Source organism: Pholcus phalangioides, unplaced genomic scaffold (assembly GCF_987345545.1).
Source record: "Pholcus phalangioides strain wild (caught in Gottingen) unplaced genomic scaffold, Ppha-v1.0 ptg000004l_1, whole genome shotgun sequence".
Classification (NCBI taxonomy): Eukaryota; Metazoa; Arthropoda; class Arachnida; order Araneae; family Pholcidae; genus Pholcus; species Pholcus phalangioides.
Window position 1 is genome coordinate 39,895,692 of NW_028301597.1, and position 14,043 is coordinate 39,909,734.

General features: G+C 38.6%; 1 protein-coding gene across 1 annotated transcript in view; it reads left to right on the top strand.

Moving 5' to 3' along the window:
- Window positions 1-14,043, top strand: part of LOC149087488 (uncharacterized) — a 58,277-nt gene that overhangs the window by 7,419 nt on the left and 36,815 nt on the right. The window contains exons 2-5 of the mRNA XM_089231483.1: window positions 2,426-3,567; window positions 7,942-8,004; window positions 10,598-11,037; window positions 13,310-13,433. Coding sequence (XP_089087609.1) covers window positions 2,469-3,567; window positions 7,942-8,004; window positions 10,598-11,037; window positions 13,310-13,433 — 1,726 coding nt within the window. The 5' untranslated portion in view covers window positions 2,426-2,468. The remainder of the gene's footprint in view (window positions 1-2,425; window positions 3,568-7,941; window positions 8,005-10,597; window positions 11,038-13,309; window positions 13,434-14,043) is intronic.

Genomic DNA, 14,043 nt, shown 5'->3' on the forward strand with positions numbered 1-14,043 from the left:
CCTATGCAAAGTAGTTTTCTCAAATATTTCTTAGAAAAAACTAAACAAAAAAAAGCAGTTTTTTTTATACTGCTACTTTGAAACTGCATCTCATAAAATTCAGTGCGTCCTATAAAGTAATCAAAAATGGTTATTGTGCTTAAGATAGGCGTGGTTTCCATTCGAGTTTGACGACGGAATTTTAATTAATGATTTTTTGTTTATTTCTTAGCATAATAAGATAAGCAATAATTGGATAAGAAGATGTGAAATAATGAGAGAACTATAAGGTCATATTTTTCGATTACTATTGAAAAGTATGACCACTGAAATGATCTAAAAATCATTTTTATGATTTTAGGTCATAAAAATCTGAGCCTTAATAATAACTAACAATCAACTATACTTGATAATGATCCCACCATACAGTGGACATATCCTCTTTTTTGCAGCATTATGATATCACCGAGAACTTCCGAGGAAAGTTTTGTTCCTTTGTCCCGTGTTTTGTCCAGACAAATGCCCCTTATTTGTTTGAGTTGAAAGCAAATCAAAGAAATAAAGCTGCATGAAGAGTTCTCAAATCGCAGAAACAAATGCGATATGCATCAACCCGTGCATAAAATAGCCAGACTTTCCAATTTGAAAATTCGTCAATCGAAAAATTCGCCCTTCTCTGAGCTGAATTAAACCTTTTCTCGAATAATTTCTTCTCTTTTTCAGCAAATTTTTTAAGAGTGTTGACGCGTTCTTGTCCAAGTTTATGCTTTAAAAGCAAAGTTTATTCTTGTTATGCTTACGTTTGCTTTTTTTTTTAAATCAAGATTTTTTTGGCAAAATGGCAACATTTTTGTGGGTTTTTTTAACGAAGTTTATTTTTTCTTAGCTTGGTGAAGCCTTTCTCTCTCTCTTGACACAGTTTTACGCCTTTATTTTCAAATAAGTGTGAGTTTTTACTGGTTAATATTACTATATTTCTATAACTGGGGGTTTTTTTAATATATACAGTAGATGCATATCAAACGCGGAGGAAGGGGTGGGGAGTAGCATTTCATTGGTGAACCGTTAATCCTAGAGGTATACCTCCAATAAGAAAAAGTTTCAAAATAACGTGTAATAGTACTCAGATAAGTCTTTTATGTTTCAACGGGTTGTGTAGTTATTAAAATAAATATATATATATATTTTATACAATCCCCGTGTGCCCCAAAACCCAATTAGAAAGTTGTTGCTCTATCTCTCTTGATGTCCACACACAAAAATATTCCATGTTTCTAACTGTAATATTCACTTCAGATTTTTATGGAATTTTTACACTTATTATCCTCCCAACTTAATATTTCAGTCATATTAACAGTTCAATATTATCGGAAGGAAAACATTTTTTTACATTCGTTGGGAAGAGTCCCCAAAAACGTTCTGGTCCTAGGACCCTGAAGTTGTTAAATCTTCCCTAGATATATAGGGTGGTTCTAAATTCATGAGACAAACTTTAAGAGGTGATATAAGATACCTAAACAACAATTTTTTTATCATAGAATGTACGGTCGAATCGCAATAGCAAAGGCGGTAGAGGGTGTTTTTAGAGAGTGCTCAACTGCACTTCATCAAAAACAAATATCATATTTTTTCCGACGGATTTGCTGCAATATATGCCATCAGCCATTCGAAGTTGCATATGCACCTTCAGATTGCATTGGATTTTGTTTTTTATTGGTGCAAGGACCGTCAAGGTTATGCTGCTCCAAACAATGATCAAGCAGTGTGGTGGTACTCGTGGTAGAATTTGCGTTATCCAGGTCGCACCATGAGAAAGCCTAACACATCGCAATACCCTGCACTCTCGAATAGTCGATTGCACTTAATGCAGAAAGTCCATCAGAAAAATATAATATTTGCTTTTGGTGAAGTTCTGTTGTGCACTCTCTAAAAACATCCTCTACGTCTTTGCTTTTGCGATTCAACCGCACATTCTATAACCAAAAATGCGCCTTTAGAAGTCTTATATCAGTTCTTTTTTCCCATGATTTTAGACTCGTCCTTTATTGTCTCAGCAAAATATCATGAATCCATGGTATGAGCATGGAAGACAGAAACACATGGTTTCTTTAAGTCTTGCATTTTTATAATCAAAATGTAGTGAATTTTTTTTTTCCTCTTGAATTATCTCTAAAAAAAATGTTTGTGTCCTCACAAATGTCTTCGTAGATCGCAGTTTAAACGGCACACATGGCATCTTTTCTTCCTCCGTGACGAATAACGGTGTTGTGGCCTTCACGTAAATTTGGCACCGGTTCCTCCCGTTTTCATTTGAATTTCGATATAAAATGCTCCTGGATCGAGGCCAAAGTGTCGAAGAAATTATGCCACGTTTTCTCTGCGATCTCATCACGGATAACATGACCATGTGCATATCGCGCTAATAAATATATTCCTTTATTTACAGCTCCATCAAAGACGGAGAAATAAAACAGAAAAAGGAGGGCACGATGTCGGATCCGACGACATCAGCCAGCGATGAGGTTGCCACGGTCGGATGCTTTGATGATGATGTTTTCCGATCTGCGTCTCAAGGTGCGATGAGTGAAGATCAAGTCGTCAATTCTACCTTGGTGGTGAATGACCCTCTGATTCCAGAAAGAGCCGACAGTCACTGCGTGAAAAGTTCAACCAGCTATTATAGCTTGACCGGCAGCGATAGCTGCTTGGTTGGATCTATGCCGGCATCCCCATCGAGCATGGGAAATTCTAGTGACATCTCCAAAGATCAGACGTTTTCCTTCTTACAAGAGACTGGGTCGATGGAGCAATCTCTCATTAAAGATGCTTTGAAAGCGGAAAACGAATTCATACATTACGCTCTGTCCTTCCCGAAGAGAACGACGGAAAACAATCATTCCGTGGATATGAAAAAGACTTCCGCTGAAGTCAGTCCAAAAGTTGGGCTCGATCATCTGGACAATCTGTGCAAATTGATGGAACAGTTGAGTGAGTTGAAAGAAGCCAACATGAAACTTAAGAGGAAAGTCCAGTATTTAGAGGACCTGAAGGCCTTACATGAGATTCACCGTGAAATGTTGCATTTGTCGGCTTCTCGCGACCCGTCCATCAAAGGACCACATCTGAGTGTCGGTCCCCATGACGATGATGAGAACGATGAAGATGTCAAGGATCAGTCAACGAACAATAGGTCATCCGTCGACAGGCTTCAACGTAGTAAGACCACAACTCACGTGAACACGAAAGCGGATCACGCGAAGCACGAGCACAATCACAGGAGCCGAAGCGCCACAAAAGACGCCAACAGGGAGAGGAGTAAGTCCGTGGGTCATCCAGATCATTCCAAGAACAAGAACAGGTCGTCAAGGTGGTCGAAAGTCAAAGCCGTTCTCGGGATAGAAAAAGCCGATGCACAACAACACAACGTCCACGTCGGACCGATGCAACTCTTGCCTTCCAAAGGTGATACAAAAGATAAGAAATCCGGAGGCGTCGACATGGAACGCTCATCACCAAGATTGAGGGGAGGTTCGTCGGTTCATTCACGCAACCGGAACCGGCACTCAACCGTTATAGCTGACGAAGGAGGTAAATCATTTTGTTATATTCCGGTAAATTTTCAATTTCCCCTCACCAAAAACATGATCTGGTCCGGTCCAGAGTGAAATATGTTCCGAAAACTAACAATTGGACTGGATTTCATCCTGCAAACATTAGATGTGGAAACAAGTAACTTCATGTTCTGAAGTAGTACTCATTAGTGGTCTAACGATAAGAGATACCTATATAGTCAGTTAAAATAATAAGCCGAGACTGCCACATAGCCTGTCGGGCCTGGTCCAATAGAGTGTAAATATTTGCTTCCAGCGCTTGTTTTCCCCCGGTGCAATGAAGCACCAGCGGCATAGGCTACTACTTCACCTAACACCAACTCTGGCCATATCGCTATAGTGCAATTTACTGCCATTAGTGAGATGGGTTGGGAGTGAAGGCGCTGTCTATCGGTGGTCGCCTCGAGTTCGTTAGGGAAAATATCTTATAGCGGCATAGGCTGGCTACATACTGGTCTAATGTTTTTGGCGAATATTTGCTTCCAGAACACTCTCGAAGGACGTCAACTCGTGTTGTGACTGTTGACGTTCTTCGACATATGTATGGCCAAACGGATTGGAAGATCCGGAAGGAAAGCGGCTTCTTTGACTAAGGATGGGGACTGGAAAGTCCTGGTCATTTCCTTTGACCAGCCTTCCAATACCTTCCAGCCTCCAACAGGGCCGCTGTGATGGACTCGCATCGTGAGGATCCGGGTTCGAACCCCACCGTCGCCGCAAGTGGCGGTCGGCTGAAGTTGGTTTTCTGCGGTTCCCAACTTCGAGGCGCGAATGGGAGCCGATCTCCCCGTTAAAAAGTCTCGCCGCAGAGAGCAACAGGCCTACAACGGTATAATCATTCATTACACTTCACTCACTATGAGTTGAGGAAAAAACTCGTAGTTTAAAAAAATTGATTGCAGATGGCAGCACTACACATAACAAGCATTACACAGAAACAAACTTCACGGAAAGTCCACTATACGTGCACAAGCATTCCAACATGTACCAATTCGTTAGAAGTTCCGCAGAGGTTGCTCTTGGTTTAGACTTTTTTAATGGATCATGGTAATGGTAAGTTTCCGGTGTCCGAATTCGGTGTCATTTGGACAAGTAGAACTCTTGCCCAACTCTATCCTCTAATTGGCAAAATCCTCTGTTTGCATCTGGAGGTTTATCATAGGTGTCTCTTAATCACTTGTAATTCCTTCGCCGCTCTGGTGTTCATTATAAACAGAAGGGGATAAATAAGAAGAATATAAATATATATATATTTTTTTTTTAAAAACAGAGTTTCGCTTGGAGAAAATCAGAGAGCAATCCGAAAAACATCAAAGTGTCGTTACTCTTTTTCCCTTGAGCATTTCTCAAAGTTCTTTGGCAACGGACAAGAACCTAAATCTAGTTTTTCCTTTCATGATGTCGAAAGACATTTTTTTTTCACTTCTAAATTTCTTCCGCTCTGTTTGAAATGACATTAAAAAACAAAATGTCGGCGAATGTTTGAGAAAATCTCGCGAAACTTGATTCTTAATTGAGTATTTTTCACTTCCCAAAAATATATTTTTTCTTTCTATATTTTTCCAGTTTTACTAATTTTTTTCGTTTCTTCCGCGCATTTCAACATCTAGTAGTGCTTAAAGAATAAAAGCTTGATTATCTAAACGTGTTTATGAGCCGTGTTCAGCAAACGTACTTGTTTGAGAATTTTCTTTAAAAAAAAATTTAATTTAAATTAATAGATTTTTTTGGAAAATATATTATATTTTTAATGAACAAAAAATCAAGCATTTTTACAAAATATAAATTCATCAATAAATAATTCATAAAACGGCAAAGGAGAAAATATCAAATCAAAAAATTCAAATCATTGAAATTCTTATTTGTTTCAACAAAATTTTGTCAGTAAAATTCTAGTGTTTTTCCTTCAAAAACAATTTTTAACCCATTTTATGCCAAAACCCCATTGCAGGTATCCCTCGCCTCACGCAGTTTCACTTTACGGGACTTCGCTGTAATGCGATTTTGAAAAGTAGATTTTCGAAATTGCGACCTTCAAGATTTGGTCTATACTTTGATTTTAGTCCTTAAAATGGGTTTTGTAAGTAGATGTAAGAAATAAACATCGAAGAAGCGCTCACAAATTCCCACATTTCACCACATCTCACTAATGAGCATGTTTTGGTATCGCATCGACAATGCCCTTAGACTTTTGATCGAAGAAAACGTTCCTAATGAATCCATAATTATCATATTTGCAAGCGATATTCAGTATTCTCTAACTTTGCTGCTAAAGTTTTAACAAAGAGACGGAGAATGCTGCTTGTCAGCTGAATCTTGACTGATTTTATTAAAAAGAGTTATCAGCCAGGCTCTTCATCAAAGAAAACATCCACATTCACTAGAATCGGTTAGACGAGTAGTGAAAACAGAGAAGTGAAAAGTATTAATTAAATTTATTCCCATACCCTTAATTGATATTTTTTATAAGTTTCAATAACTAATTTATTAAAAAAAATTATTTTGCTGCTGGAAGTTGCGTTTATTTATGCTTTCCTTATTCTCCTGAAGAAAGCCTTTATATCTCTATCTTACCCATGTTAAACTCTACTTACTTTACGCGATCATTTCGTGGAACCAACGCATGAAGCGAGAGATGCCTGTGTGTGTATTTCACTCTTTCATAAATAATTACATTAAAATTATAACATGAATGAAACATGAAAGGAGAAACTATATATTTGGGAGAAAAGGTTTTATTAAATTAAAACTATTAGTTATTAATAGTGTGTGGGACATTTATTGGCTGGAGAAAGAGCCAATAATCAACAAAAGTCAAAAAAGGGCCGGCAAAGGACAAATTTAAAACTAATTTCTGATAAGCTTTAAAAAATTATAATTTCTCCACCGAACTATTCGAAAAAAAATTCTTTAGAACGTTTTCTTCTATCTCGTTATGCCCGAGATAGATGCAGACAAAATGACCGTTATCGACTCCAAAATTATTGAAAAGAAAGTGTATTGCTATGATTGTTTTGAAGAAGCAAAGTACAGTATGTGGACTAATAACATTCAACTGAACTTGCTGCTTACTCTTTAATAGCTCAAGATCGAGCAAAAGAGTTTACATTTGTGTTCCCAACCACTGGTCCTCGGACATGTAACGGTCCGTGCGACTTTCCTGCCTGTCTGAATCGCGCGGTAGGTTCTGACATTATGATATTGATATCATCGTATTTGTCTTTGGAATAGCTGAGAGACGCTACATTTGCATTACGATTCTCCAGCACCTTCTAGAGATAGAAGGCCACCACTCGGGTTGCCTGTAGCGTCATAAAGACTACCTAGCAAGTTTTACACATTTTGAAGCACAGCATCCCATTTCGTTTCTTCTTATTTTGGCGTAGAATTTTCCTGGTTGGCTCACAAATACCGCATGGTGATTGGATGTGGGGCATAGAAATCGCTCGTGATTGGCGATTTCTATGCCCTATTTCTAGCTCGAGCAGGAATTATTTTCTCTGAATATTCCTAGGAAAAATGGACTACTTTCTAACATCACGAGCAGCGTGCGGAAGCCTTCTATCTCTAGGAGGTGCTGGATTCTCCCGAGGTATACCGTAAAAAAATTTCACTGCAAATATGGGCTGCTGGTCTTGTGACAAGAATGGAATAGGTATTAAAACTAGAGTTACGTCATTGGGTTTGTCTTGAAAATATCTATCAGTCGACACCATTATCTTTTATTTGCGTTGTGAACCTCTTGAAACATAGCATAAAACAATTTCGTTACGAAAACGGGCCACGAGCCTGGTGCCCAGACCCCAAGAGATATTAAAACTAAAGGGGCTACTGTGGGCCCTGTCGCCAGAGGCGAACATAAAGGGGCCCATACAGTGGGCGACAGGGGAACAATAGCATTATTGGATTTGTGTTAACGAGATCTACCAGCAGACATGGAAAAACACTGATATATTCTGAATACTTCCTGAGATGTGAGCGCTTAAATTATTTCGTTCCGCAACATTTTGCGAAAGCCCTCAGTATCGTGATATGATTTAAAAGGCGTAATCACGTCAAAAAATCGTTAAAAAAGGCCGCATAGTACATTATCCGAACAAACCATCTTTCAAAATTAATATATTACCCATTAAAGCATTATTGCTGGAAACTACAGTGCTTCTAATTTCGTTACTAATTGATTCTACTAATAATTTTAATGATAAATTAAAAATTCAGAGATTTTCCAAAATGATCAATTTAAAATTCATTATGCATTTTTTATACCATTCACTTATTTGTATAAAATATTGTGAAAATATGTATTAGCACTTTACATTGATTAATATACTTGAATATTTCGTTTCAATAGAAGGAGGAGAAATCCTTAGAAACCCAAGCACCGGCAACATCAGAGCTGATCAATGGAATGAAGGTTAATTCTTTTACCTTAAGAAAATTCTCTTTTCCTTTAGTGTTTCTATTTTTGAATTTTTTATTCCATTCGACATCCCTATACCATAAATTGAATATGATTGCGGTTATATGTGTGTGTGAAAATATTATATGTCGATCGAACACACGTGAGAAACGTGTAAATATCGCCGCTCGGATCTGGTTTGAAACTGTTTGCAAATTAAAGACGTTTTTGGCATCTTAGTCATCAGCTAATTCCCAGAATAGGCATCTATCTGGTCTCTATGCCCATATATCCAGGCTACACGTTCGGATGAAATATTGTCATCGATTTTCATGATGAACATACAATATGAAGATTAGGTAACTCCGATGCTCGTGAGGCATCTTTAACTTGTTCGCGAGCGATGAGCTCGATGCAAGTGAACCTGACTTTTTAGGGCTCGGAAGGAAGAATACCCCTTGCTGTAAGCAGTCATATCGTGTCAGGATCAAATACAAATACAAATACAAATACAAATACAAATACAAATACAAATACAAATACAACGCCACAACAGGCAAATTGCCCAACGAGGTGGCTGACTTAAGAACATCATGGATCCCCGAGCCATTTTTTGGAGTCCCTACCTACCACTGCTACACCACACATGCACCCCCCCCCCCCGCGGAACCCCCCCAACGAACCCCCAACGAATCGGTACATGCGGGAAAGTGAGTGTACGTGTAGTGCAACCTGACGTAAAGTTTGTTTCGGTGTAATGCTTGTTATGTGTAGTGCTGCCATCTGCCCCCAGTTTTTCTAACTATGAGTGAAGTGTTATGGTTGATTGATTTATCGTTGTAGGACTGTTGCTCTCTGTGGCGAGACTTTTTAACGGGGAGATCGGCTCGTACTGTATTTTTTGCTATTACGTCAGCTTAATTTTCAACCGCTCTACGGACTAGTTAATTCGTCTTGGGGTATCTAGAAGAATTACATAAGCGTGTCCTGTAAGTCCTAATGCGGCCTTTTTCTCATCAAGCATTCGTCGTAGAAGTATGGTGACAATTTAAAAATACCCAAAACGTGTCCAAAAATTACTTTGTACCAGTTTCGAGAGTGAAAATACAGTGTGTCGTAAAATAAAGAAATCAAAATTTTTATACAGTCCCCCCGTCCTCTAATTTCCAATAAAAAAGTTGTTGCTATAACTCTCCTTAGGCCAACAAAAGTTTCGTGTTTCTAAAAGCAATATTCGCTAAGATATTTGAATTCAAAAATCGGAAAAAATTTGAAAAAGATCAGCATAAACACTCCTCTCCCTCATTTATGCTGTTCTTTCCCCCTTTTGCTCTCCGATTTTTCGAATTCAAATATCTCAGCGAACATTGCACTTGAAAACATGGAATTTTTGTTGGCCTCGAGGAAGTCATAGCACCAACTTTCCAATTGGAAATTACAGAACGAGGGACCATCTAAAAATTTAGATTATTTTATTTTATGACGCACTGTATTATGACACTCAAAATCTGAACACATCAGAACCATACCTGTACGACGAACGATTGATAAGATAAAGAGCCGAATTACGACTTACAGGATACCTTGTATAATAATCCTCGTACTCTTGTAACCATTGAGTGAGTTTGCAAAACGTTTCTTTTCAACTGAAAATACAGTAAAACCCTTCTTAACTTACAGCCGTCAGATACGGTCATACCCTCTTTTAAAGCCAAATAATAATTTCCCCCTTGCATAATAAAAGTACGCATTTCAAACCCCTGATTAACGGTCTTTTTCCCGCTTTTTGTCCCGCTCGTGTCTGCAAAAGAGGGGTTTTACTGTGATAAAACCCCTGAAGTTGTTTGACAAATTCATAAAGGAGGACAGGAAGGACGTGTCGATGTTTGACAGGGTCATGGTCGATAACAAAGAAACTACCAAAATCCATTTTCCCTGTTTCCTACGTGTAAATATAAATCCCAGTTGGAGAGAAGCTTAATTATTTAAACTTCATTCAAATTTATAAGAAACGGGGGGTTAGGATTCGTTAGTGTTATCTCGGAACTAGTAAATGCATTATGTTAATATCTTAACTCTTCATCTACTGACGGTATATATAAATTCAAAGTTGGATAATTTATTACCAAAATTGTTCGGAAAAATTGTTTTGTTTCTGTCTTTAATTAGGACTAAAATGATCTACCAAATAGTTCATATAATAATTGTTTTAATTACATATTTATTAAAATTTTCTTCTTTACTCTAGTTTTCATAATATAAACCATAATAATAGCCCGATAAAGAGTTAAGCAAGAAGTTACATCAGTATAATGTTCCAGGTAATAGAATTATGGTCCAGATGAGGTATTTTTACATGAAGTTCCATCTACATTTAACGATAGCAATCTTCAGTGACGATTAAGTTACCTTTTTGGCCTCAGTCGACTCTAGACAGCCGAGAATATCACTTCGTTGCCGTCGTAGATGTAGACGAAACCTTCGGAAAAATGTTATCTGGGCAGCATCTCTATAACACGGAAGCTTCTACTGATGATGATACCGATCGTAATAACTTGAATTCTTTCGAAAAGTTAACACTTTTAATCTCCATTAAAATTCATTCTAGGTTTGAAGAAATATTCAAAGACGACTTGGGGTAAAATGAAAACAATCATCCAAAGCCGTCGTGGAGACTCGAGAAGTCAGAGGACCGAAAACGGTTTCACGACGTCCAAGAGCTACACCGACGTTTGCGCGGAAGTTTCGGGCCCGGAGCAGCAGGGCCTAAAAAGACCCGTCAGGACATCCAGAAAAACGTCATTCGGTTCCAAAGATTCGCTTAAACAGTGTTCGGAAAAAGATCCGCACAACAAGAGCAACACGCTTCACGTGTGCGAGAGGATCGCCGATCGCTCGGCCACGAAACAGAAATCGACAAGCCCACTGAGGAAAGTTACGGAAGATCATCGGTCGAGCTCGAAGAAAGTCGGTGATTTTGACGTCGGTCCAAATAAAAGCGTGAAGTCTTCGACCAGGAACGACTCGATCAAAGAATCGCAAACGGATGTAAGTAATGCACGCATATTTATTCTTTTAACACAATATATATCAGGTCATACCCCATAAATATAATGTCTTCTTTTTTTTTATCTCAAGGGAAAAACACGTGCCTGGAATAAAATCTTCGGTGATAATAATGATTGTTTTATCGTTCAAAACCCCTCTACCACCTATCTACTACTATTACTTAACCGTACATGCACCTCGTACACATTAATATGCGGAATTTTTAACGAATTGGAACATGCCGGAATTTGTGTTCTGAGTGTATGTATGGCTCTAACGTATTTATGTAGTCAGAATTGTGCTTGTTTCGTGTTCTGTTGATGCCGCCATATGTCTTCCGTATTTTGAAGTAAAGATGGTAGTAAATGTTTCAATTTTCTTGTTATGAAAGTATCGTGTCGTAGGTCTGCTTGCTATCTACAAAAAGGCTTTTTAAATGGGACTTGCATTCCCGCCTTGAAGTTGGAAATTGCAGAAAATCAGCCGACCACCACTGTGCCGTCAACGGAGTTCGAACTTGGATCCTCACGATAAGAGTGCAGCATGATAACTGCTCGACCGCACAGTGGTAACTCCGCCACTTGTCCAAAAGTGTTTCTGGATATCATGTTTGAAGAAGCTGTCGTTTTATCTCAACTTTTCTTCATTTTTTGAATTCAAATATTTCAACGTATATTGCACTTAGAAACGTGTAATTTATTTTGTTGACCTCAGGAGAGACAGGGCAACAACTTTCGGCGAATGAGGTAAGTTAGCAAATTTGCGCCCTTCAAAACGGCCAGAATCATTAGGGAACCGCAAATGTTCACAAACTGATGATACTGCTGTTCTACTTACTTATCGGCTGTACTTGATTGGTTCAAGTACTTGTTTGGACGAATAATTACAATCCTTTAAGATTGCAATGAACAGTTAGTTGAATGAGTCGAAAAGTGTTCTGGGGATAGTTCTTCAATACTGTAGTTTGTCGTGAATTATCCTTGAATCTTTGCTCTCAGAATGTTGGATTTCGCGAATCTTTTTCGACAAACTGGGCACCAATGGTTTACACGAAACCAATATCCTGTGCATCTAAAGCCACTAAATATCCATGATAGCATATAAAGCATAACATGACAAATATGTTCTTCATATACTGCCAATGTTTAAAAAACTATCGCTGCCTTTTACAACTTGCTTCAGACCAATATTATTCCATACAAATGCATACAAAATTCCGTTAATTAAGTTCACCTTTTGCGTTCCTACGTTGAGTCTACCTCGAGGACCGCAACAGGAAAGCAACGGTACTTCATTGTTTGCAACGGCCCCCCCCCGTACGATAATAGGAAGTCCCCTGTGAATTCGGCTTCTTAGCAGAACTCGTAAGCTATACAAAAAACACAAAAGAGACAAACATCCAATGGTCTTCCTCATTGTGGGGGAGACGTTATAAAACACGAACCGTACCAACGAAGTGCCGGAAAACCTCTGGAGCGCAGAAAGTTAATCCCTCGCATTTGGTAAATCATTATTCAGATGGAATACGTTTCCTATCCATTCAAACAAAACTATATTACTTATGGTAGGGGTCTTCGAAATTTTCCTCCCGCTGCCCGCCCTCTTACCCTAATCAACGCTTATCCGTCCCCAGAGCAGTTTAACAAAGAATTTCTTGAGAAAGCCTTTGTCGGACCGCCGCTTTAAGGCGCCTCTGACAAAGGTCAACAGTGCGCGGTTTGAGAACCCCTGAATTACGGAATGATATAATACAGGGGTTCTTGACCTTTTTCAGCATCAACAAGATCAAGTCCGTGACCCATGGGACTGTTAGTCTTTCAAAATTAGTGAAGCCAGTGACGCATTAAGTGCAACTACAGAACTGTAAGTGAATTTGTACGACCCATATCTGAAGCCTATGCGAAACAAGTTTGGGTCGTGACCGATAGCTCAAGAATCATCCCTGACTGTACGTGGATTTGTACGACCCATCACTGAAGTCTATGCAAATCAAATTTGGGTCAGGACCTATAACTCAAGAATCGCTGTCTGTAAGTGAATTTGTATGGCCCATCTTTAAAGCCTATGCGAATCAAGTTTGGGTCAAGACGGACAGCTCAAGAATCATCCCTGGCTGCACGTGGATTTGTACGACCCACCTCAGAAGCCGATGCGACCCATAGGTTAAGAACCACTGATCTAATAGTTTGATAATGTTTGAAAGCTGTAATTTAACCTGAACATTTTTTTGCCACAGTGATCTTTACGATGTATGTTCTGTTTATTGATGTAGATGATCAATCGAGATAAGGCTTCGAAGAATGGCTTCGAGTATTGCAAGTCTGAGTCGAAACATTCCTCATCCAATCTGAAGGATGACAAGTTCACACAGAAAACTGCTTCCCATCTACAAAAAGGTAAATATTCTCTATATCTTATAGAAATCTTACAGAAATTATTTTAATACAGCCCATCCCCCTTTCTCATACAGTAACGGACCTCTCTTAACGGACAGTCACCCCCTCAGATACGTCATCCCTGTTTTAAGGCCAAATAATAATTTCTACTTCTGTAATGAAAGTTCGTATTCCAAACCCCCTGATTAAAGGTCACCACTCTCTTTCACAGACGATTTTTTTTTTCTTGTCCCACCGGTGTCCGCAAAAAAGAGGTTTTAGTGTATTTTGGTGGCACTATGCCCATTGTGAAGAAATATGCACAGAATCCAGATTGATCATAATATGAAATCCGTTCGAACGGATTAGCTAATACGGACGATGACTGTTATAGAATTTGAAATGAAGAAACAGTATAGTGTATATCCCTTTCAGACCCTAGTACCAAAAATGTGTGTTGGTTTTTCTCGGTGTGGATTTTTTTTTTTTTTTTTAACCTGAGGGAATTAAAGGATTGTGTGAGTTTAGAGTTAGAAATGTGGTGAATATGAACTGTGGGAACTTTTATCCGAAGGCAGCACGAAAAAATTGTATGTGAATATGAATATACGCTGCATCGTGTAGACTGAAA